Source organism: Hylobates moloch, unplaced genomic scaffold, assembly GCF_009828535.3.
Source record: "Hylobates moloch isolate HMO894 unplaced genomic scaffold, HMol_V3 SCAFFOLD_1, whole genome shotgun sequence".
Classification (NCBI taxonomy): domain Eukaryota; kingdom Metazoa; phylum Chordata; class Mammalia; order Primates; family Hylobatidae; genus Hylobates; species Hylobates moloch.
In genome coordinates this window covers 67624216-67648555 of record NW_026652276.1, presented here as the reverse complement: position 1 = coordinate 67648555, position 24340 = coordinate 67624216, and the positions used below count along the sequence as shown (strand labels likewise).

General features: G+C 38.3%; 1 protein-coding gene across 2 annotated transcripts in view; it reads right to left on the bottom strand.

Moving 5' to 3' along the window:
* The window catches only part of CHN1 (chimerin 1), a 209995-nt gene that overhangs the window by 15693 nt on the left and 169962 nt on the right, over nucleotides 1-24340 (bottom strand). For both annotated transcript variants that reach the window (XM_032755326.2, XM_058440956.1), the window contains one exon: nucleotides 8686-8770. In XM_032755326.2, coding sequence (XP_032611217.1) covers nucleotides 8686-8770 — 85 coding nt within the window. The remainder of the gene's footprint in view (nucleotides 1-8685; nucleotides 8771-24340) is intronic.

The following is a 24340-nucleotide window of genomic DNA, read 5'->3' as shown; positions in this document are numbered from 1 at the left end:
AAAAATTGGTGGTTGTGGTGGTGTGCGCCTGTAGTTCCAGCTACTCAGCGGGCTTGAGATGGGAGGATTGCTGGAGGATTGCTTGAGCCCAGGTGGTCAAGGCTGCAGTGAGCTATGATCACACCACTGCACCCCAGCCTGGATGACAGAGCAAGACCCTGTCTCTAAAAAAAGTAAATTAAAAAATGCATATTTTCTCTCTGTTGTTTGACTTGGATAATTTCTACTGATCTTCACTTCAAGTTCATCTTCACTCTGTCATGTCTACTCTGCTATTGAGCCCATAATCCGGTGAGTTCCTTTTAGTTATTATATTTTTCAGTTCTAAAATTTCCATTTGGTTCTTCCTAATATCTGTTTCTTTTCTGATATTTCCTTTTCTTTTTTTCATTTGTTTCACGAGTGTTCATAATTGCTTGTTGGGGCATTTTTTATGATAGCTGCTTTTCTTGTCTGATAATTACAACATCTGTGTCATCTTGATGTTACTGTTGGTGTCTGTCAATTGTCCTTTTTTATTTAAGATTTTCCTAGTTATTTCCAGAGTAACTTTTGATGAGTAATTCTGAACTGTATCTGATATTTTGAGTATTATTTGACTCTGGTTCCTACTAAATCTTTGAAATTGTAGCCTGTAGTCAATCTGTTTGGATTTAGAATGCTCTTTTGTAGACTGTGATCCAAATGTCAACCTAGTTTACAAAGTTTTTTTTAATGCTACTGCAGTGCTATTGTGCCTGCCCCACTTGTATATTACCCAAATGGCAGGACTCTGCTCCACATTCTCTGTGGCACTGGGTGGGAGGGAGAGGTATTGCAGGTAGGGTGGAAGTCAAAGCTGTGCCCACAAACTTGGTTGGGGAATAGTACTATTTTACATGTAACTGTAGGGTGGGCATAGGATAGAGTTCTCACCAGTCTGAGCTGCCTCATTACTGCAGGTTAGGGATGAAGATACAGCTCTTCCCATAGACTTGGGCTGAGAGGTTGCTGCTTCTGTTATAGAGTGGAGAAGAAAGTCAGGATCCCACTCACAAGCTCAGCAAAGGAGGGATACCAGTTTCTGCAAGGCAGGAATGGAAGGAAGCTAGAGTTCCACTCACAGGTTTGCAGTAGAGTGCACCACTGCTATTGCAAGGTGGCGGTGGAAAACTGGCTTGTACCTACAGACTCTGCTGCTTCAGCATCCACTGAGAAGGTGTAGCAGAAGGGTCTCTGTTTACCTAGAGAATGGAAGGTATGACTGAAAGGTTTCTGTGCTGCTGGGCTGCCGTTTTCCCACTGCATTAGCTAGAAAGAGCAGCCTTTTTTGGGGATTATTTTTAATCTCTGCCAGTTGGCATTTATGGTTCGTGGGCTTCTCTGGTGCCCAGGCTGGGATAACATTGGAGGTTAAAACAGACAAAATTAGCCACGAGGGAACTCGCTGCTAGGTTGTTTCTGGAATCCTGAGGTGCTTAGTCTGCCTTCCAACTTTTCAGAGTCTTCTGATAGTTGATGTATATGTTTTGTCCAGGGCCTTTTGTTATAATTATTGGAAGTAATAAAAGCATATTTATCCATCTTGTCCAGAACTGGAAGAACTCTTTATTTTTTTAAATTTTTAAAATTTTTTTTGAGATGGAGTCTCTCGCTCTGTCGCCCAGACTGGAGTCTCACTCGGCTCACTGCAAGCTCCGCCTCCCAGGTTCACGCCATTCTCCTGCCTCAGCCTCCGGAGTAGCTGGGACTACAGGCGCCCGCCACCGCGCCTGGCTAATTTTTTGTATTTTTAGTAGAGACAGGGTTTCACCGTGGTCTCGATCTCCTGACCTCGTGATCCACCTGCCTTGGCCTCCCAAAGTGCTGGGATTACAGGCGTGAGCCACCGCACCCGGCCTGGAAGAACTCTTATAACAACATTTTAGAAGCATGAAATTCAATAAGCTTCATAATCTAATAATAGTGTTGATATACCTCATACTTTAAGTGTAATACACACAGGTCACAGATTGAGTCAGAAAGGGCTCTTGATAAAAAGCTATCCCAATATCTTCATTTCAAGCTGAAGACAATGAGGTTGGGCGAGGCTAAATGAGTTGTTCGGGTTACTCAGCCAGAAAGTGCTAGAACTGACTTTGAAATCTTAGACTGCTGATTCCCAGTCTGTCCTCTTCCCACTGGCTCACATACACCACTTTTCCCCACGTATACCATACAGTACATCATGTACTCAAAGTTATATTTTCCATTATTGAAGATGAATTTGCTATTTTCAACCTCTTATTCAAAAATGTATATTGTACCCATTATTCATTGTATAGACTTGAGTTTACAAAACATTGCTATATTTTACCCAAATAAGTCCCCTTATAGGTATCTATATATATAATTGATCTGGTAGGGTTTTTAAAATGCAATGATGAAACTTGTTTTGTCATATTCTTTCCCTATGTATAAAAATCCAGTAGAAAGCAAAAAAGTAAAATTGTGATGCATGCACATAAAACATCTGAATGGCACTAATGGTTTTTGGTATTGACTTTTTTCCTTTGAATGTTCGCAGCCATCCCCCAATTTTTTTTTTTTTTTTTAAACAGGGTCTTGCTCTGTCACCCAGGCTGGAGTCAATGGCACGATCTTGGCTCACTGCAACCTCTGCCTCCCAGTTCAAGTAATTCTCATGCCTCAGTCTCCAAGTAGCTGGGACTACAGACATGCGCCACTATGCCCAGCTAATTTTTTTTTTTTTTTTTTTTTTTGAGACGGAGTCTTGCTCTGTTGCCCAGGCTGGAGTGCAGTGGCGTGATCTTGGCTCACTGCAAGCTCCGCCTCCCGGGTTCATGCCATTCTCCTGCCTCAGCCTCCGGAGTAGCTGGGACTACAGGTGCCCACCACCACGCCCGGCTTATTTTTTATATTTTTAGTAGAGACGGGGATTCACCGTGTTAGCCAGGATGGTCTTGATCTCCTGACCTTGTGATCCGCCCACCTCGGCCTCCCAAAGTGCTGGGATTACAGGCGTGAGCCATCATGCCCGGCCAATTTTTTGTATTTTTAGTAGAGATGGGGTTTCACCATATTGGCCAGGCTGGTATCGAACTCCTGACCTCAGATAGTCCACCTGCCTTGGCCTCCCAAAGTGCTGGGATTATAGGCGTGGGTTACCACATCCAGTATTCATCCCCCATTTTAAACATCAGCAGGTTCCTAAGCTTATCTGGAACTCAGTGAAGACTGGATAAAGTGATGAGTGAGCTCAGATTTAGGTATTTAAGGAAGAGGGAAATGTTTTCTAAACTGATGTTCTCTCTTTTATTTAAATAAGATAAAACTATGGGAAAATATTAATATTTTATGCTCAATTTTAAAAATGTATCTGAAAGGCTAAATTTTTGGCAGGACTGGATATGAAGTCTTTGCCAAAGACAGGGCAAAGTCATTAAAATAAAGCTGATTTTTATATACTTACATTCACAGCGCAATTTGCTAGCCCTGAGCTTGCTCTGAAAACTGCTGCTTCAGGGACTAACAGTATATCAATATTTCAGTTTGCCATTAAGGCTTTATATGGTTTTCATACTTATTTATTAAAGTCATATAACTCTTACATAGTTCCATTTCTCTCAGGGAAGCTCTATACTACAAATAATAATAATAATAAAAGGTACATAAATGATTTCATTTGTTGAATCTCTTGGTTTGGTGGGTTATTTTTATGTTACTATTAAATCACATTTCTCCCTTCCAATTTCTCAAGTTAATAAGCATAGAATAAACATATGAAAGGAAGAATAAAAAATTCAAGTCACATTTTATTCTATACTTTCTTAATAAAATATTTCTATTACTTAGACTACCAACTTTAGGTTACTTTCAGATTTTCTGGGGCTTGATTTTGCTAAAACACACATTTTATATCTAGAAAGCACAGAAATTAATTTTTTGAAAGGAATAGCTGACATTTACATTCTATTGACAGGATTAAAGGATAACATTATGTTAATAAGATTTGAAATTATAATCATTATTCTCTCTGTTCATATTTTAAATAATGGCAAATAAAAACTTGTTTTGAAACATATCTCTTGGTTTTTTCCCCCAGGAAAGTGGAATAGCTTGTATTTTAATATGCATCAGAAGTAATTATTTTCATAAGCAAAATTAAGAAGAATGCTTTGTTCTTTGGAATATTGATGAAAATATTGTTTCCAACTAAAAGGGGCTCCATGAAACTTTTAAGCAAGTCTTACCAATTTCTCACTGGCTTACAAGGACAAACATAACTCTTTAGGTACAATCAATCAAAACAGCAGTTAAAATAAAAAACATTACTTCCACTTATTTTCTGCAACCTAAAAGGGCTTGTATACCTCAAGTAATAAATACTTACACTTTATTATTAGGAAAACTGCTGCCATTTCCCTTTGGAGGCAGCAAAGATAATGATACATTGAAAATATGAAGTCACTTTCATAAATAACCAACATTAAACTGATATGTCTGATTTGAAATAATTATCCTTCTTAATTTCTTAGAATATTCTGGTAAGGCTAAGATGAAAACAATTCAGGAATGCTGCTGGAATAATGGTCTTTTTTTAAAGACGAATGTTTGACAGTCTCCATGATTACATAATAATAGATTAACCTATAAGCTTACCTTTCATAAAGAAAAATACTATTCAAAGTAACTATTCTAAATGAACAACGACCATCCTTTGAACTTGATTGTTAAAGGCTACCTACTCAGGTCATAAATATTCCAGCCGGAGTAGCACCATTCCCAATCTGCAGTTAGCTATGCCCTTGCAACATCACTTTCTTCACTTCAGAGGAGGCTAGAGGACGGGTGACTTTGGTGGGTAAGACTGTAATGCCTGCAATGTCACCTTGCACTGCGTGGTTTTGAATAGCCCATGTAATGTAATGATTAGCATTCTCAGGATCGTCCCTGCTGCTCCCTCAGTTGTCCTCATCGCTGTGGTGTGCTTAGCAGCAAGCCAGCGCTTTCAGTCCTGAAGGGACAGCTTGCCTGGTATTAGCTGGATTTAGTCTGACTCCTACAGCAACTTGGCCAGCCTGGTGGTTGGAACATCACCCAATACCTTTACATGATGTTTAAAAAAGGGCTGTGGCGAGGGACACAAAATTGCTGCTTTTGGCAAACACTCCTTTAAACATTCCTGACAAGCTCTCTTTTGCCTTGGTGGATTTTGAAAAAAGAAGGCAGAACAAAGCAAGCTGTCTCAGGAATCAAAGGCAGATAAATACATTTCTTTTCTGACAGCCTGCCATTTTTCTTTGGAAAGAATACCTTTAGTGTTTAGTGCATTAGTTCACAATTGCTGCTATAACAAATTATTAATACCACAAACTCCTGGCTTGAAACATCAAGCATATATTATCTTACAATTCTGGAGGTCAGAAGTTCAAAATCACTTTCACTGGGCTAAAATCAAGGTGTTAGCAGGTCTGCATTTCTTCCGGAGGCTTAGGGGAGAATCCACTTCTTTCCTTGCCTTTTCCAGTTTCCAAAGACCACCTGCATTCCTTGGCTTGTGGCTCCTTCCTCTGTCTTCAAAGCTGGCAGCATAGCATCTTCTCTTCCCTTTGACCTCTGCTTCTGTCCTTTCTCTGACTTCATCTTTCTCTGACTATCAACCTCTCGCCTCCCTTTTATAAGGGCCCTTATGATTGTGATTATACTAGGCCTCCCTTGACAATCTAGGGTACTCTCCCTGCTGTGGTTTGAAAGCGTCCCCTCAAAAATTCAGGTGTTGCTAATGTGACAGTATTAAGAGATGGCACCTTTCAGAGATGATTAGGTTGAGGGCGCCTCCCCTGTGAATGGGGATTAGGTGCTCTTATAAAGGGGCTTGACAGAGGGAGTTGGCCCCTTTTATACTCTTCTGCCAAATCATGAGGACACTGCATTGTAGGCACCTCCCCTCTGGAGGACACAGCTTTCCAGGCGCCATCTTGGAAGCAGAGCTTGGACCCTTACCAGACACTGAACCTGCTGGCAGCTTGATCTTGGACTTCCTAGCCTCCAGAACTGTGAGAAATAAATTTCTCTTATTTATAAATTACCCAGTCTGTGGTATTTTGTCATAGCAACCCAAAACTCCCCATCTCAATATCCTTAATTTAAATGACATCTGCACCATTCTTCGTGCCATGAAAGGAACAAGGAATGCTGTTCTGGGAATTAGAAGCAGACATCTCTGGGGAGCTATTTTTCAGCTTATCACAGCTAGTGTGCACTCTCTCTTTAAATTCTCAATTCTTTGCGTTTGGATTTAGATAGTCAAAGGCCAGATGAGCCTCAAAGCCACTTCAGACCTAAGAATCTCACTGTCAATCCAAATATAATTAGTTGTCATAGAACACAGAATGAATTCAAATTCCAACCCTCCGTGTTTTCAAAATGAGTTGACTTGTGCTTGTATTACCATTAATATGGTTCAAATCACACTGAATATAATGCTTTTAAGGACAAGATATAACACAAAATGAAAAATCTCCTCAGGGCTTTTCTTTCAATTCCTGACCTTTACTCACAATAAGAGGTAGAGGCTATTAATGTGGGTGGCTGTGGAGATGGGGATGAATTCTTTCTCCTTTCCCCCATATGACTGACATGATAAATGTTCCAAAACATTTCTTTACAACATGATTGGGGTTGTAGCATATTCCCAAAGATTATTCATAGTTGCTGTACCTATTCTCTATTAATAGCTAAGAATTCTTATATAGATGGCCTTCACTATTTCAAAATGGAAATGATATACACCCTTACTCATGAAAGAAAAGCTTTTAAGTTTGTGACAGTCATAAAACACTTTAAAAACTGTTTCTGAGTATCAGCTGGACAAGACTGTCTCATAAAGGCAAACTGGGCTCATTGAGACCATTGTTCTTGAGCAGGAAATTTGTGCTTTGGAAAGAGTATTCCATCTGCCTTTGTGAAACTGCAATGCACACTGCCTCAATACCTCCACTTTATCAACACTTTCCATTCTACTGTTTCCCTCCAGTGCAAAGGCACAACCATGGCCTTCTTCATCCCAACTCTGGATAACCACCAGCCACAGCAAGCCTTTCCTCATTCACTCTGAGCTTCGACTCTGAGCTGAGGCACTCCCTGATGAACACCTCTGCACAGTTCCAAGTCCACATGTGTAGGATTCTTATCCCACTCCCTGTGGCAGGAAGGTCCTTGAATGGTGACATATGCCTGGAACCTTATTACATTTTAGTGATACTAAGGGAATAATAACTGAAAGAAGAGCGACTTGGAACATTTCCATGCAATACATATTATATCTTGCTATTCAAAGGAAATGCAATTTAGAAATAAGAATCAGACCCCAGAAATTTCTGCACATAATGGACAACAAAAATATTCCATTTAAAAATCATGCCATAAAAGAAATGATGTTTATAGTGATAAATCTGACAGTTACTATAGTTACCATTTTGAAATACTTAGTATTTTTTTTAGTGTAAAGCTTCATGCTAAAAGACATGTAAGAAGATATTTTTTAGTTTTACAAATTAAATAGCAAAAGGAAACTTTTATGACAAAATACTAGACATTTAAAATTTACATGATTATTTTTAAGTCTATGTCAGAATTTATAGTAGTTTGGGCCGGGTGCGGTGGCTCACGCCTGTAATCCCAGCACTTCGGGAGGCTGAGGTGGGCAGATCACGAGGTCAGGAGATCGAGACCATCCTGGCTAACATGGTGAAACTCTGTCTCTACTACAAAAAAAAGACAAAAAATTAGCCGGGCGTGGTGGTGGGCACCTGTAGTCCCAGCTACTCGGGAGGCTGAGGCAGGAGAATGGCGTGAACCTGGGAGGTGGAGCTTGCAGTGAGCCGAGATCGCATTAGTGCACTCCAGCCTGGGCGACAGAGCAAGACTGTCTCAGAAAAAAAAAAAAAAAAAAAAAAAAAAAATTAAAGTAGTTTGGATAAATGGCCAGTATTCAGTATAGTTGCTCTATACAAATGGATTTCACATGATATAAATAAGTACTTTATTTCACAAAGTATCTCAATACATCCTTGTGTTGGCTATTTCTGCATGTGTAAATCTTATGGTTTCTAAATTTATATCTAAATATTCATGGTCATATTTTACAAAAAGTATTTGATTTCAAAACATCACACAGAAAATATTAGTGACTAAGTGGTTTTTCAGAATTTGGTAACCATCTCTGAAGATGAATTCACAGATTTTTAAAGCTTCAATTTGATTTCACAAAAATTTAGTAAGGACAATCCAGCTTAACAAGTTATCTTTAAAATTCGGTTTCCAAGGCAACAATCATAGGTCCCTGTACATTGCTTTAAAAAAATCATTTTTATAAATTTAGTTACTGCAACATCAAAGGCAAGTATTAAATATAACTGCCTTACTTTTATCTCCTTTTATCAGACTTTTTGAACAAGCTGACTTCTCTCTTTTCAATGGACTAATGCCAGATCCCTAGTATGCTGTCCATCAAGTGCCAGAAGGTTAAGAGCAGATAAAATATCAAATTTCCAAAGTGGCTGCCTGAGAATCTGGCCTACTGCATGTGCACAAGACCAAATCAGGATCCAGCCTACTGGATATGCATAACAAGTCTCCTTCTACCTCACCTCTTACAACTTCACAACTGACTCAATCCAGAGACAAGACAAGAGCTCTTACCTGCACATTTCACTCCCTGAGCAATGAGACCCCACATAAAGTTGGCACAGTATTCACACCAGTGTGGCCCTCTGAATGTATGCACCTGAAAAAAAAAAAAGAGGGGCAAAGTCAGGAAAGGGGAAACACATGGATGAGAAGACTGTTTCATATCAAAGCACTAATATACAAGCCACATATTCTATATATATATGAGAGAAAGAGAGAGAAATGGGGTCTCACTGTTGCCCAGGCTGGAGTGCAGTGGTGTATCACAGCTCACTGCGGCTTCCCTCAAGTGATCCTCCCACCTCAGCCTCCCGAGTAGCTGGGACTACAGGCACACACGACCACACCCAGATAATTTTTGTATTTTTTGTAGAGACAGGGTTTTACCATGTTGCCCAGGCTAGTCTTGAACTTCTGAGCTCAAGCATCTGCCTGCCTTGGCCTCCCAAAGTGCTGGGATTACAGGCGTCAGCCACCGCACCCAGCCCACGGTTAGTAATGAAGGGGCAACATGGCTGCATTTAAAAGAACCTTGGTTGAGTGAAACTGACAAGCAGTTAACATTTTTTTCAGAGCTTGATTTCTTTGTTTTAGGAATGATAAATCAGACCAATATTCTGTAACTTACTTTTGAAAACTACATAATGGAGTTTTCCAATGTCCCCTCAGGTGCAGGCACCCCAATCTATACAAATACTGGCATTTCCATGTACTATGCTATTTCTACAGTACTATGACATGAAAAGGAATGAGTGGCCATATAGAGTATGTCTTGGGTCCTGTCAGGAATTTTTCAGATAATTTAACTTCTGTGACCATGAGTAGGATCACAGACCCAGGAGATACTTATTGATGGGTCACATCAGAATCATCAAAAAGGCCCAATTTCTGCTTAAAACATTTGATATTTATTATGTTAGCAAAGAGAATAAATGTATTTTAGCAACTGCAGGAAGTACAGTTTATCAGGAACCTTGTTTGAGTACAGTAATTATTCACTAACCATTCCAGCTCATAAAGGTTCTTTCTACTGTATTTGATTTCTTTTCCTTGAAAAGGAAAGGAATCCCCAAAGAAGAAAGGATTCAAATGTTAAGATATCTATCTCTTTTACATATAGGAAAGAGAAGGCATTCTAGGTTAACTCAGATGAAAAAATATTGGTAGAATATTTTGCAGAAGCAATGAATCCAAACTCTAAACATTAAAAAATAATAAAATTTTCAATATTATCAGTAAATTACAATTTGATTCCAACATAAATATCTGCCAAAACTACTGTACATAATAAAATTCACAGCTAAGATTGTCATTTTTACAATTGCTGTATTAACATATTGACTAAGTCTTAGAAACCAAGTAAATGATTTTTAAGATATGAAACTTATTTCTTCAAATGAAAATACCATAAATGTAAGACATACCATTATGTGTTCCATTTAGAAAAACCATGCCAATTAAATCATGACAAGCCATTGGTTGTAAGACAAATCCCAAATTCAGAGACATTAAAATGGAAAATAAAATATGCATATAAGAATCAATGAAACATAGTATATCAGAATTCAAAATACGACATTGGCCCAAATATCCATATAAAGCCGCAAGGGATAACCCTGGGTTCATTCAAAGTAGGTATGTGCTTATAACTCTTTGCTGTTGCCAACTGAGTCTGAGTACAAAATTTTATGTTGATTTTGAAAAGGAGGCCATAATCCCTTCTATGTGTTTCATGGAGGAGGGTCAGGAATGCAGGCACAGTCGCCTCTGGATTGTTAACGATGTTCAGAGCCTGTAAACTCAAAGTATTTCCTGGAGTTGCTGAAGTAGAGCCCAAGATCAACATCCAGATACTCTGTAATGTCCCCGTGTTCTTCAGAGCGAATAAAACTGGATAAAGCATGCAATCGTGCTTTATTCTTATGGGAATGAGTGAAGTAGACAGTGCTGATTCAGAAAGAGAGTTATATAATCATGAAACAGCAACGGAATTGTGAAGCTTCTTTTAGAGAAAGTCTTTGGGAGGCAAACTCACTTATAGGTTGCCAAACCTCAGGATAATCAGTATCATTTACTTGGTGAGGTGACTAAAGATGCAATGAAAGTACGAAGGAAGTCTCAGGAATTATTTTGTGCCTATCAGTTATCTCATGATAAAGTGTCTGAAAGTTAAACAGGGAGAGCAAAAAGAGTAGAAGGTGTTTTGTTTGCTATTAAACAAATAGGCATCTGGGAAACAGCACTGGCTACTGAGCTGTTTTAATAGAACCAATCCTTTCCTCACTTTCCTGAAAGTAGCAGTGAATGGGGCATTTCAAAAAGCCTGGGATATTTCTTGATATGCTGAAGAGAGGATTTTAACTGTCCGAGCAGACCCCATGTTCTCCAATTAAAGGGTTACACATGTATCTCAGAAAGTAATCTTTAGGAGATTGTTATTTATTTACAGTTCATTCTTGGGCAGCTTTTTAATGAAGGCATCCTGAGCCATTTGAGGCTGGGTTTTTTTTGTTTTTTAAATCGTTTAGAAGGTAGCTTATGTAGCTCTCCATGAAAATGTTCTAGAAATAGGCCTTGCAGAACCAGCAGCTTACAAGACTGTATTTGTATAACAGGGTTTAAATGGATTCCCTTTTGAAGTTTTATATCTAAAACTCACTTGAATTTTTATGTCTAAAATCCATATATCTCAAGTTTCCTTTATTCTGTAACCTCTATGACTCTATGACACTGGATTATATTTGTAAAAGGTTGATTACTGTAGCCTTTGAGTCTTTTTTATTCCCCTAAAGGTCATCAAAACAAATACTGATTTTCATTAATTAGTCATTTTTATTCATTCATAAACATTAATTAAATGATGACCTATACAAAAATGAAAAGGGGTTTCTCCTACTAAACACAGTGTGAAAATACTTTAATCAAAATATTTGCAAAGTATGAGAGAAGCTGGGAAGAGACCAACCCATGAGCTAAGTCCTGAGTTGAAAATCAAAGACACAAGGCATGAGAGAAACAATGTGGTGTGTAGAGAACTGCAAGGAAGTTCAGTCTGGGTGGAGTGGAAACGACTGGCCTGGCAGGAGACAGGAGAGGCAGACAGGGCCTTTTCAATGCCTACAAATTTGTATTCTGTCCAGTGAACAATGCAGAGCCACTGAGGATTGTTAAGGAGAGTGACACAGTCGAGGGGGCAAGGCTGAAGGAAGACAGACTAGGTAGGGTGGTGCTATGGCAGTCACCTAGACAAGAGATGATGTGGATCTGAACTCGGGCAGTGGTGACTGAGAAAAAGGGACAAACTAGAGTTATTTAGGAGGCAGAATCAACAGCGCTTGGTAACTAATTGAAACAGAGGCAACGGAGAGGGAAAGAAACTGGTCTGTTAAGGGTTTAAGGTCTGGTGACTGGGGAAGAATGACATTAACAGAGGTACAAAAGTAGAGAAACTGGTTTGTAAGTGAGGTGGGGAGGACTGTGGAAGGGAAGGGGAAGGCTGACTCATAAGAAAGAGAGGGTCATTGATGGAGCAAGGCTCTGGAGAAGTCAAATGTTGGAGACAATCCAGGGCACAGCAATTAGCTTTGAATACAAGGAAAATCACTTTCCCCTTTCCTGAGTTGGGAGGGAAGAGGGTAGGAGGAGAGAGGCTGGCTGTGCAGGACTGGTGGTGGGGCCTGGGGTGAGAAAGCTACAGGAATTCATGCCTGGCAGTTTATAGTCTCTGAGCATCAGGAAGGAAGTTCAGTTATGGAGCAAATGAGGAGTTTTGGCAAAGTGGGGAACAGGAACTGGAGCTAAAACTGGCCAGGAATTCAGAGAAGGGCCGCTGGACTTGAAAGCAAGTTTCCTTTTTGGGTGACACATTATAAAATCGTACTATACCAGCCAGTGTCAAGCACATTAAACAAAAAGTGATGAATATTTTCTTTTTAAGTGGATTGTTATGCTTTATCTAAATGTTTCACGTTATATGCAGTTTTACATTATCATGATGTTTACGTCACATACTTTGCCAACTCAGAAAAAGATGTCTTTAAAAAATCAATTGCACAAATAATACAACTTAGAATAGCTTTTCAGTTGTACTGCTCCATCTAGCACAATGGTAATAGGTGCTGTTTCCTATAGATAATTCTACAGGCACTGACATCTGCAGACAATTTTGTTTACTAGACATTGTTGTATTTTAATTACCTGTTTTAAAAATGAAATCTGAATATAATGAATATTCAAAATATAATTAAAAAGCCATAAGTTGCATCTTGAAGACTATTTGTGTGTTGCAGGATGCTAAGGAAGAACTAGGTGGGATATGTGGGAAAGGAGGCCTGAAAGGGTTCACAAGGGGTGCAAGGGCTTGGGCCTGAAGCTCTAAATCACAACAGAGAGCAACCTTTGCCTAGAATTGCCACACCCCCTAGAAATCTGCAACCCATTCCTCTGGGTATGGTTCCTGATAAGACATAATTCAAAAGAACAATCAGCTTCACCCCATTACATTATTAGTGAAGTCAAAAATGGTCCCAAGAAAAGCAACCTTGTAAGTGGGCCACAGATATTTTTTTCTAGGCCACCTCCAAAGCTTTTGGTCCATCTCGACAAATGAAAAGTGACAGAGTATAAGGCATGAATTACACTTTAATGAATAAAGGGCAAAACGAACTAGTTTTAAAGCCCTCCTGTGCAACTGGAAAAAAAAGACCATTTTATTACCATGACATTTGAGGTTGCTTTTAACCTGTGAACAACTCCTTTCACATTAACTTCCCTGTTGAAACAGAGATGAAAGACTGGATTAATTAATGGATCCCCAGTACAGTCTTATCAGTGAAGGCATTGGTCAGAAGCAAGCTGCAAAGGACAGGGTGGGAAAGGGTGGGCTATTGAGGGGCCCATATGGCACAGGCCAAGTGTCATGTGTCTCCTAGGCAATGACTTAGGTAAAAACTGAAGTCATTTTCAGTTGGGCCCGCCATTATTCAGACTAAAATCCTGGCTTATACAAGGAAACAAACACCCTGCTTCTCATCATGTTTACAGCATTCATATCTCCAGTTTGAATGCCAGTAACAGAAACTGAAAAAGAAATCCATGATATAGGAAGAGAAAGAAAAATTCACCATTAATCTTCATTATTCCTTTCAAGTCAAAACATTCCCTTTAGAAATAAGCACAGATGCAAATAGCCAAGGAGCATGCCTGCAAAGCTTGCTGCAAATGTAAGCCACGTTGGAGATGATATGAACATTACGGGAAATAAAATTTTGCTTGGGAAGGTGGCAATGACATTTCAGCTGCAGCTTCTCATTTGGGACTGTGATGAGTCAGTTCTCCAGCACAGTGTTGGGTGATGAGGGGAGAGAACAGATGACAAAATCAAAACGAAAGGAATGTAGGTAGGCAGGCAGCTGGTCAGGAAAGTTTTTTCTTCCCTCATTTTTATGTTTAGGGTAACTAGAATACACTCTTTTAAGTGACCAGTGTTTGTGTCACCAAGATGGTCTTAAACTTTTTGGTTCATATGACATGGGATTTAGAAATCAAACCCTAATTTGGCCGGGCGTGGTGGCTCACGCCTGTAATCCCAACACTTTGGGAAGCCGAGGAGGGTGGATCATGAGGTCAGGAGATTGAGACCATCCTGGCTAACACGGTGAAACCCCATCTCTACTAAAAATACAAAAAAATAGCCAGGTGTGGTGGCGGGCACCTGTAGTCCCAGCTACTCGGGAGGCTGAGGCAGGAGAATGGCGTGAACCCAGGAGGCGGAGCTTGCAGTGAGCCGAGATCGTGCCACTGCACTCCACCCTGGGCTACAGAGCAAGACTCGTCTAAAAAAAAAAAAAAAAAAAAAAAAATCAAACCCTAATTTTACCACTTCAGTTTAAAGTACTTTGATTTATATTATTATGCCATGAAAAGAGAATACATAATACTGGCTATGATCATTAGCAAGAAATATATACAAAAGTACTTAAATTAGGAGGAATACTTACTATAGGAATATCTTTAGTATCAAGGCAATAACTTCTTGCCTTGTTAAGTTACATCTAGTCAAAACTACTAACCACCCTATAACTCTGGAGTAATAATCTATTAACAAAGAGTGAGGTTTTGGTTCAGTTAAGTACCACGATAATGTCAGTTAAGCGCTGACACTATGCTGGCCATTCCTAGTCTTCTTGCCCTGATCAAATGGATGTGTAACTGATGACCACGGCAGGAAAGGCAGAAGAAATGCACCAGGCACTTGCTGAAACATAGCTTTAAGCACTGGTCAAGGCTAAGTACCTGAAATAGAAGGGCATGCCCACTGGCCAGCAGCAGACAGGAGTGAGGGAGGCACTAGGCAGCTGGGGACGGGGCGCAGGTGCTAATGGCCTGTATAACCAGCTGCTACAGAGGTGGCCACACGGGAGAATTTGCAGGGTCTTTCTGCGCCACATACTTAACCACACAAGTAGTTAATACAGAAGCATTGCTTCAAAGAGAATGACAAATAACAGAAAATTAGTGACCTAAAAAGAGTAAGAAAACTGTTCAAAATTGAGAGAAATACCATAAAAGCCTACTAGACATACATTGACCATACCACAAATAAATGATGTAACTTTAACTGTGAGCAATAACTACAGGGAAAAGCTGGTAAAATATGATCATACTATAACAATACTGACTATTAGGACAGTCACCAGGGCAATACAGTAATTTAGTTCTGCTCCCATATGAATATTACAAAAATGGTTTACGTTAATTGGTATACAAAACAATATTTTAAATATGTGCAGAAAAAATAAATTATTCTCATAAAAACACATTTACCACAATTCAATATAGGCCTTATTAACAGAGCTTAAATTCTTTTATGGTTTCCTTTATGATCTATACATTCCCAATCACCACTACATTTTTGAGGGAGAAATATATCTAAAATTACAGAATGAGTGCAAAGCTTGCACAGAACTTGCTTAGAATCGTAAACAACCATATTAATGCTAGAACACAAACACAATTTCTGGTGTTGATGTTCTGTGCTGAGCTGAAATAGTGGCCCTTACACAGAACCATCAATCTGAAACCCAGGAATCTGGATGTGGAAATATCAAAGTTCTCAAAGCAATCCTTTGATTATTATATGCTACAAGGTACAGATTGTATAATAATGATGAAACAATAAATATAACCATTAATTCAAAGACACTTTCCATTTCAAAATACGAGTATTTAGAGTATTATAAAATATATAATTTTAATGTTTAGGCTTCTTTTAAGTTTCAGAAGACAATTTCTTTTTAATTTCTTTTCCCCTGATAGCTTTGCCTCCAAACTGAATCATGCTCAAGGTTCAAAAATGTTAAATGCCATAACCGAAAACACTTCTACTTAGAAAGTAAGCTTCATTACTTAGATGAATGAGTTCGTATTCAAATATCAGTCGTAAAAATCAACACTTTGAAATACCAGTCCCCTAAGGTTATATTATGTAGGTATAATACGAAAATAAATAAGTAAATGATTGTGCAATAAAAACCACTTACATTCCACAGCTGAGTGACAGAAAATCTCTATACCCACATTATAGATAGGTAACTGAACACTGACATACAGAAAACCCTCGGGCCAGTCTACAATGTCTTGTGATCCACAATTCTTTGAAGCTAAGTCTGCATTAATAGATTATTTCCACACAACCAGGTTTCAATTTCTTTTTGACTTGGTTATAAAAGTGTCATCTAAAGAAGTACTGTTAACATATATTACAATATGAATGCAAGTATTCCTATACTAAGAAAAAGATCTGACTAAAATGCACAGGAAGTTATTAAAGTATGTAGTTAAAACCCTTTTTAAAATCCAAGTAAATTCTGGGATTTAAAAAATTCTGTTTTTCTTCTTTTTCACTGATTGCTGCTCTTACCTTTAATACTGCCTTTCCTTAAGTACTTGGTCTAATTAGTTCTTCTTTTTCTAGTTTCTTAAGGTGGAAGCTTAGCTCTTTGACTTAAGACCTTTTTTCTCCCTTTCTAAATATAAGCATTTAATGCTATAAATTTCCTGATAAGTACTACTTTAGCCACATTCTATGAATTTTTATATGTTTTATTTTTCTTTTCAATCAGTTCAAAATATTTTCTAATGTATCCTGTGATTTCTTCTTCAACCCATGAGTTATTTAGCAGTATGTTATTTAATTTACAAGTATGTGGGAAATTTTTCAGCTATCTGTTAGTGATTTCAAATTTAATTCTGTTGTGGTTGGAGGATATGCTTTGTATGATTTTAACCCTTCTACATTTATTGATACAGTCATGTGTCACTTAATGATAGGGACACTCTCTCAGAAATGCTTCATTAGGTGAACACTATAGAGTGTACTTACACAAAATCTATACGGTAAAACCTACTATGTACTAAGCCTAATGGTCTAGCCTATAGCTCCTATAGCTCAACAGCCTGTACAGCATGTTACTGTACTGAATATGCAACAGTAACACCATGGTATTTATGTATCTAAACATAGAAAAGACAGGGTAAAAATATGGTATTATAATCTTATGGGACCACTGTCATAACTGTGGTCAGTTGTTGACTGAAACAGTTATATGACACATGGCTATATTTGTCTTATGGTCCAGAATATTGTGTATCTTGGTGAATCTTCTAGTTCACTTGAAAAGTATGTGTATCCTGCTGTTGGTGAGTGGAGTACTCTATAAATATCAATTAGGACAAATTGGTTGATACTGTTGTTCAAATCTTCTATACGCTTACTAATTTTCTGTATATTCTATCACTGAGAGAGAAGGGTTGAAACTTCCAACTATAACCGTGAATTTGTCTATTTCACCCTCAGCTCAGTTGCTGCTTTATGTATTTTGCACCTGTTATTAGGTACACATAAATTTTAAACTGTTATATCTTCTTGATTAATTTTACATTCTTCATTCCCAATAATATTCCTTGTTCTAAAAATTATGTTTAAAAAAGTACAGTCACTCCAATTTTCTTTGAATTATTGTCTACATATACGAATTATTTGCTAGAATTCTAGGTTAGTAAGTTTCTTTTCCTTCAGTTCTTTGAAGATGTTGCTCCACTGTCTTGCATAATTTTTTATGAGAATTTTGCTTTCTCTTTCACTTCTCTCTGTGCCCTTTATATTTAGTGTGGGTTTCCTGTACACAGCATATCACTGGATCTTGCTTTTTTATCCAACCTGACAATCTCTGCCTTTTAATGGTGTGTTTGAGTCATTTTCATTTAATGTAACTATCAACATGTTTTCTATGCATTCCATTTGTCCTTTATTCCTTTTTTTATGTTTTATACTCTGAATTAACTGCATATTTCTTATGATTCCATTTGTCTCCACTGTTAGTTTAACTATATCAATTTTAGTTTTGTTCTACGGCCTAGAACATACACATTTTTTTTTTTTTGGACAGGGTCTCACTCTGTTACCCAGGTTGGAGTGCAGTGGCACAATCATAGCTCACTGCAGCCTCACACCCCTGGGCTCAAGTGATCCTCTCACCTCAGCCTCTTATGCAGTGGGAACCACAGGCATGTGCCACCACACCCAGCTAATTTTGTCTCTTTCTCTTTTCTTTTCTAAATGGAGATGGAGTCTTGCCACATTGCTCAGGCTAGTCTCGAACTCCAGGGCTCAAACAGTCCTCCTGCCTCAGCCTTCCAGAGTGCTGGAATTACAGGTGTGAGCCACCATGCCCAGTCTACAATATACATCTTTAACTTACAGTCTACCTCCAAATAATATTATACCACTTCATGTAATGCACAAGAATCCTATACATGAAGTATACTTCCACTTTCCCCATCCTCTACTCTACATTATTGTTGTCATACCTTTTGCTTGTATGAACTACATAATACATTACCATTTTTGCCTTAAAGAGTCAACTATTTTTTAAAGATACTAAGTCAGGAAAAATATCTTTTAAAGTTACCCATGCTTACTATTATTTCTAGTGTTCTTTATTCCTTTGTGTAGTTCTAAATTTCCACCTGGTATCATTTTCCTTCTTTCTGAAAAACTTACTGTAATATTCTTGTAGTACCAGTCTCCCGATGATGAATTCACTCAGCTTTTGTTTGTTTAAAAAATAAATATTTATTTTCTCTTCATCTCTGAAAGATGTATTTGCTAAATATAGAATTCAAGGTTAATAGGTTTCTTTTCCTTCAGTTCTTTGAAGACGTCGCTCCATTGTCTTGCATAGTTTTTGATGAGAATTTTGCTGCCATTCTTTATTCATTTTTATGTAATGTGCATCCCCCCAACTGCTTTTAAAAAAAACTTTGTAAGATGTGTACCAGTGAAAAAGGAAAATAATTTGTTTCCTCAAAGTTGACATATTTGTCCTACACTAACATTATAATCCTTGAAGATATTAACAGAGAAAATAGTAGTATAAAAATAATTTATATTCTTTTAAACAAATGTGCATTATATTCTTGAGTGTGCACATTTAAGATTCTATAAAACCATAAAACTATAAACACATTAGGAAGCTGAAATGTGAAAATAAAACTTAAGAGAAACCAAATGTATGTATAATTTCTAGATCCGAGAGACATCTTCTATACATTACGTGTGGGATGAACAACCTCAATTCTTAGGCTGAGGCAAAGTATGGATTCTCCTTGACTTATGATGGGGTTACATGTCAATAAACCCACCATAAGTTGAAAATATCATAAGTTGAGAGTGGGGTTTCTACTTTTGATATTTTCAATTTATGATGAATTTATCCAGATGTAATCCAATCCTAAATCCAGGACTGTACTGAATGAATATTGCTTTCAGACCATCATAAGGTCAAAAATCATAAGCTGAGCCATTGTAAGCCAGGGGCCTTCGGTATCACTTTACAGTGAAAACTGTTCTTTTCCCAAATTTTCTCACTCTCTTTGGCTGCTTTTACAATTTTCTCCTTAACACTGGTTTTCAGCAATTTATGATATGCCTTGATGTTGCTTTCACCATATTTTTTTCTGTTTAGTGTTCACTGCACTTTTGGATCTGTGACTTTTCATCAAATTTATACAATTTTTGGTCACTATAGCTTTAAATAATTGCTCTGTCTCCTGGTTTCCCATCATTGTTCCTTCTGTGACCCAAATTACACTTATGTTAAGACGGCTTGCTATAGTCCCACTGGTCACTGATGTTGTGTTCATTTTTTTTTTTTTAATTCTCTGTTCTTCATCTTGGATATTTTGTATTATTGTATTTTCTGGTTTACCAATCTGTTCTTCTGTGGTATCTAATATGCTGTTAATATAATCCAGTATATTTCTCATTTCAGATATACTTTTCACCTCTAGAGATTCAATTTGGATTTTTAAAGACAGCTTCCATTTCTTTGCTCACTACAACCTTTAGTCTACTGTTAATTTTGGTCACACTACTAAGATGATACCCTCTTGAAGAGTCTTAACCAATGCTCCATGTGTTGTGACTTCTTTCTGTTTCTACTAGTGGGCAGAATGAGTCTGTCTTCAGTGAGTTTCAGCCATTGTTTAGCCTATTGCTTTCTGGTGGTTTCCCAATAGTTTCTTCCCACATATATGCAGACAGCTCATCAGCAAAGGACTCAAGAAGGCTCCTCCGCAGATCTCCAGAATGCCTTTTGTGTGCAGCTCTGTCTCCTCAGGCAGTCTCCGCCCCATACGTTTGAGCTGCTTTGCACCTCCCCCACAACCCCACCCTAATCTCTTTGTCCTTCACTGGGGTAGATCACAAGACTCTGCTTGGACTCCCCCTCCATGTGCTGTGGCCTGGAAACTGCCTCCAAGCATCAAGAGTGATCTTAAGAATCATTTTGTTTGTGTTCCTTCTTTCAGTTGTCACAGTTCCATACTACCTATTGATCAATGTCTGGCTGTGGTTTTTATATACTTTTTCTGGTTTGCTAGTTGTTTAAGATGGGAAAGTAAATGTAGTTCTTCCATCATGAACAAAAGTAGAAATTTAGTTTATATTCTTGGTTCTACTGATTTGTTCATGTGAACGCCAACCAGTGACTTTAATAGGCTTCAGTTTCTACACATATAAAATAAGATTAACTTAATCAGTAATTTTCAACCCCCTTTATACAGACTGAACTGCTTCAGGATTCTTTCGTCATCCATGTTTCATGAGCACATCTCACCCAGCAAAGTGTTACATTAACACTGTCATATTCAGTAGGCTGTTCACTAAGATCTTGCAATTGGTGATTTCATTTGACATTTAATCTTGTAGAGGGCACTGCTTATTTTTCAGTACACAGAACAAGTTTCTTATTTTTGCATAAAAGCTCCCAATCCATGTGAATCGTATAGAGCTGACCTCTTCCCCAGCTCCAGGGGAAGACCTGGATCTAAGCCAGCACATTCCCTTCTCCTGACTGGAGCTACTGGTGCAGAGATGAGCATATGATATAATTGGTCAATGACTGCCATGCCCAGAACCTTTGTTCAAACAGTCTTGTCTTTGAGGCTGACTAGAATCTGGGAGGATACAGAGCTGAAGACTTTGACAGTCATCTTGTCACCAGAGGGAGCCTAAAAATGAAGAGGTGGGAGACAGGGTTCTGGTGGCACTTTAAGCCCCTAAGTCAAAGGATACCTTCAATTAATGCTGGACTTTTTCTACTATGTGACACAACAAATTCCCTTTTTTCTTAGTCCAGTGTGGGCTAGGTTTTCTGACACTTGTAATAAAATCTCTCAACTGTTCCATCAAATAGTAAATATATTCATGGTAACAGATTAAGAAAAACACACTGAAGTAATACAATTGTGGAGTAATGAGCTGTAACAGCAGCTATCAAAGCAAATTAGCACACCCCCCAGAGATGGACTTCTCTTTAAGAACAAGGGCATGTGTACCAGGCAGAGCACAAGCAGAGATCAGGGTTGTGTCACATGCAAGAGGTGAAGCTCCAAACAAAGGTAGTTTTAAAAAGAGAAACAGGGAATATGATATTTTGGGCCTGATTTGGGCAAATCCATTCACATGGATAGCCAAAACGTCACCTGTAATACAAAAGACTGGAGGATATCACCTAATGTGACAACAAGCCTCTGACTACCATGACCTAAAAATAGATGTGTTCTTTTAATTTTTAAGTCTGGATAATACCTTACAAAACACGCCAGTTCTATTTTTGCTCCCCAAAGAACATAAAAATATAGAAAATAAGCAGCTGATGATATAGTGGTTCTTCAACTGTTGGGCTACTGGCCTTTTCCTTTATAGTTTTCCTATTTTGTAACCAGAAGAATCTCAAGATAATTTAAGAAGAGGGATTAGAAAACTGAAAAAAAAAAAAAAATCTATTAGTATGTTGCTTGTCAAAAAAATAATTTACAGTGGTTTTCAGCTACCAGAAGTTTTTGTGTAGTAAAAATATTTAAAAAGAAAAACCATTGCTTGTCATGTTTTCTCTTCATTTATTTTTTAAACTATATTCCACTTCCTTTGGTGTATATACACATCTCTTTCTCTACTGTCTATCCTTTGGGCTATTTGACGAAGTCAACAATATTTTTGTGTCATGTACTATTACATAACAAATGATGAACACCGACTAATGATACTAAGTTTACTGAGATATGGAGTACTTGACAACATAGACAATAATTGAGGCAAGATGCTAAGACATGTACGTATTCTTTAGGCACATACTTTAACCATCCTACTAATAGTCATGGTAAACCTCACTCTTTTTTTTTCTTTTTTGGGATGGAGTTTGCTCTTGTTGCCCAGGCTGGAGTGCAATGGCATGATCTTGGCTCATTGCAACCTCCGCCTCCTAGGTTTAAGCAATTCTCCTGCCTCAGCCTCCCAAGTAGCTGGGATTACAGGCATGCGCCATCACACCCGGCTAATTTTGTATTTTTAGTAGAGACAAGGTTTCTCCATGTTGATCAGGCTGGTCTTGAACTCCTGACCTCAGGTGATCCATCCGCTTCGGCCTCCCAAAGTGCTGGGATTACAGGAACGAGCCACTGCGCCCGGCCAAACCTCACTCTTAATAAGACTTTGTCCTCTAGGGAATGTTGACACAGTGGGTCACAAAAATGATGAAGTGTGATAGCACAATTTGTCAGCTAAACAAGGCTTGAAACAAAAGAGACATGAAGTATTACATATGGTATTTCTCCTATTAACTTACAAAATAAGCAAAAGAGAATTAAGACCCAATCCTCAGTTAAATCTGGAAGGGGTGAGTGAATATAAGATAGAAGAGATTACGAGAAGGGGCTTTACAGTTCCAACATGTCTCAAATGGGGGAAAAACCAACTCCTGAAGGTTGCACTGTTGTATGAACATGTAAACTGAAGTATTAAGAATTTTACAGGTCAGGTGCAGTGGCTCATGCCTATAATCCCAGCACTTTGGGAGGCTGAGGTGGGCAGACCACCTGAGGTCAGGAGTTTGCGACCAGCCTGACCAACATGGCAAAACCCCATCTCTACTAAAAACACAAAAACGTGTGCATGGTGGCAGGCACCTGTAATCCCAGCTACTAGGGAGGCTGAGACAGGAGAATTGCTTGAACCCAGGAGGTGGAGGTTGCAGTGAGCTGAGATCGTGCCACTGCACTCCAGCCTCGGCAATAGAGACTCTGTCTCAAAAAACAACAACAACAACAACAAATTTTAGAAGTGACTTAAAAAAATTATTTCATTTTTAATTGATAAATAAAAATTATATTTACTCCGCACAACATGTTTTGAAATGCAAATACATTGTGAAATGGCTAAATTGAGCTAATTAATGTAAGCATTACCTCACATATTTTTTGTAGTGAGAACACTTAAAATCTACTCTCAGAGAGATTTTCAAGAATACATTGTTATTAACTGTAAGACGTGACTTTTAAAAATTGCGTGTTTTTCCTATGCATTTATATCCTTAACGTATGGTATACATGGACAATAGAATATTTATTCAGCTTAATAAAGGAAATCCTGCCATATATGACCCCATGAGATGAACCTGGAGGACATGATGTTAAGTGAAATAAGTCAGTCACAGAAGGACAAATACTGTATGATTCCACTTATATGAGGTATCTACAATAATCAAACTCATAGAATAGAGAGTGGTTGCTGGGATGCTAGAGGGAGAAATGGGGAGCTGCTGTTCAATGCATATCAAGGTTCAGTTATAATAGATTAGTACCTTCTAGAACCTTGTGAGCAACATTATGCCTTTACTTAACAATACTGTGTTGCACACTTAAAGATTTTTTTTTTTTTTTGACATAGGGTCTTGCTCTATCGTCCAGGCTGTATTGCAGTGGCACAATCACAGCTCACAGCAGCCTCGATTTCCTGGGCCCCAGTGATCCTCTCACCTCAGCCTTTTGAGTAGCTAGGACCACAGGCATGTGCCACCATGCCCAGCTAAGTTTTGTATTTTTGATAGAAACAGAGTTTTGCCATGTTGCCTAGGCTGGTCTCAAACTCCTAGGCTCAAGTGATCTGCCTATCTCAGCCTCTCAAAGTGCTGGGATTATGGGCATAAGCCACTGCACCTGGCCTTACTTAAATATTTAAGAGGGTAGATCTCATGTGACATGTTCTTATCACACACAAAAAAATCTCTCCCCAAAGTTTAAACTACCCTCTGTCGAATTATACTCT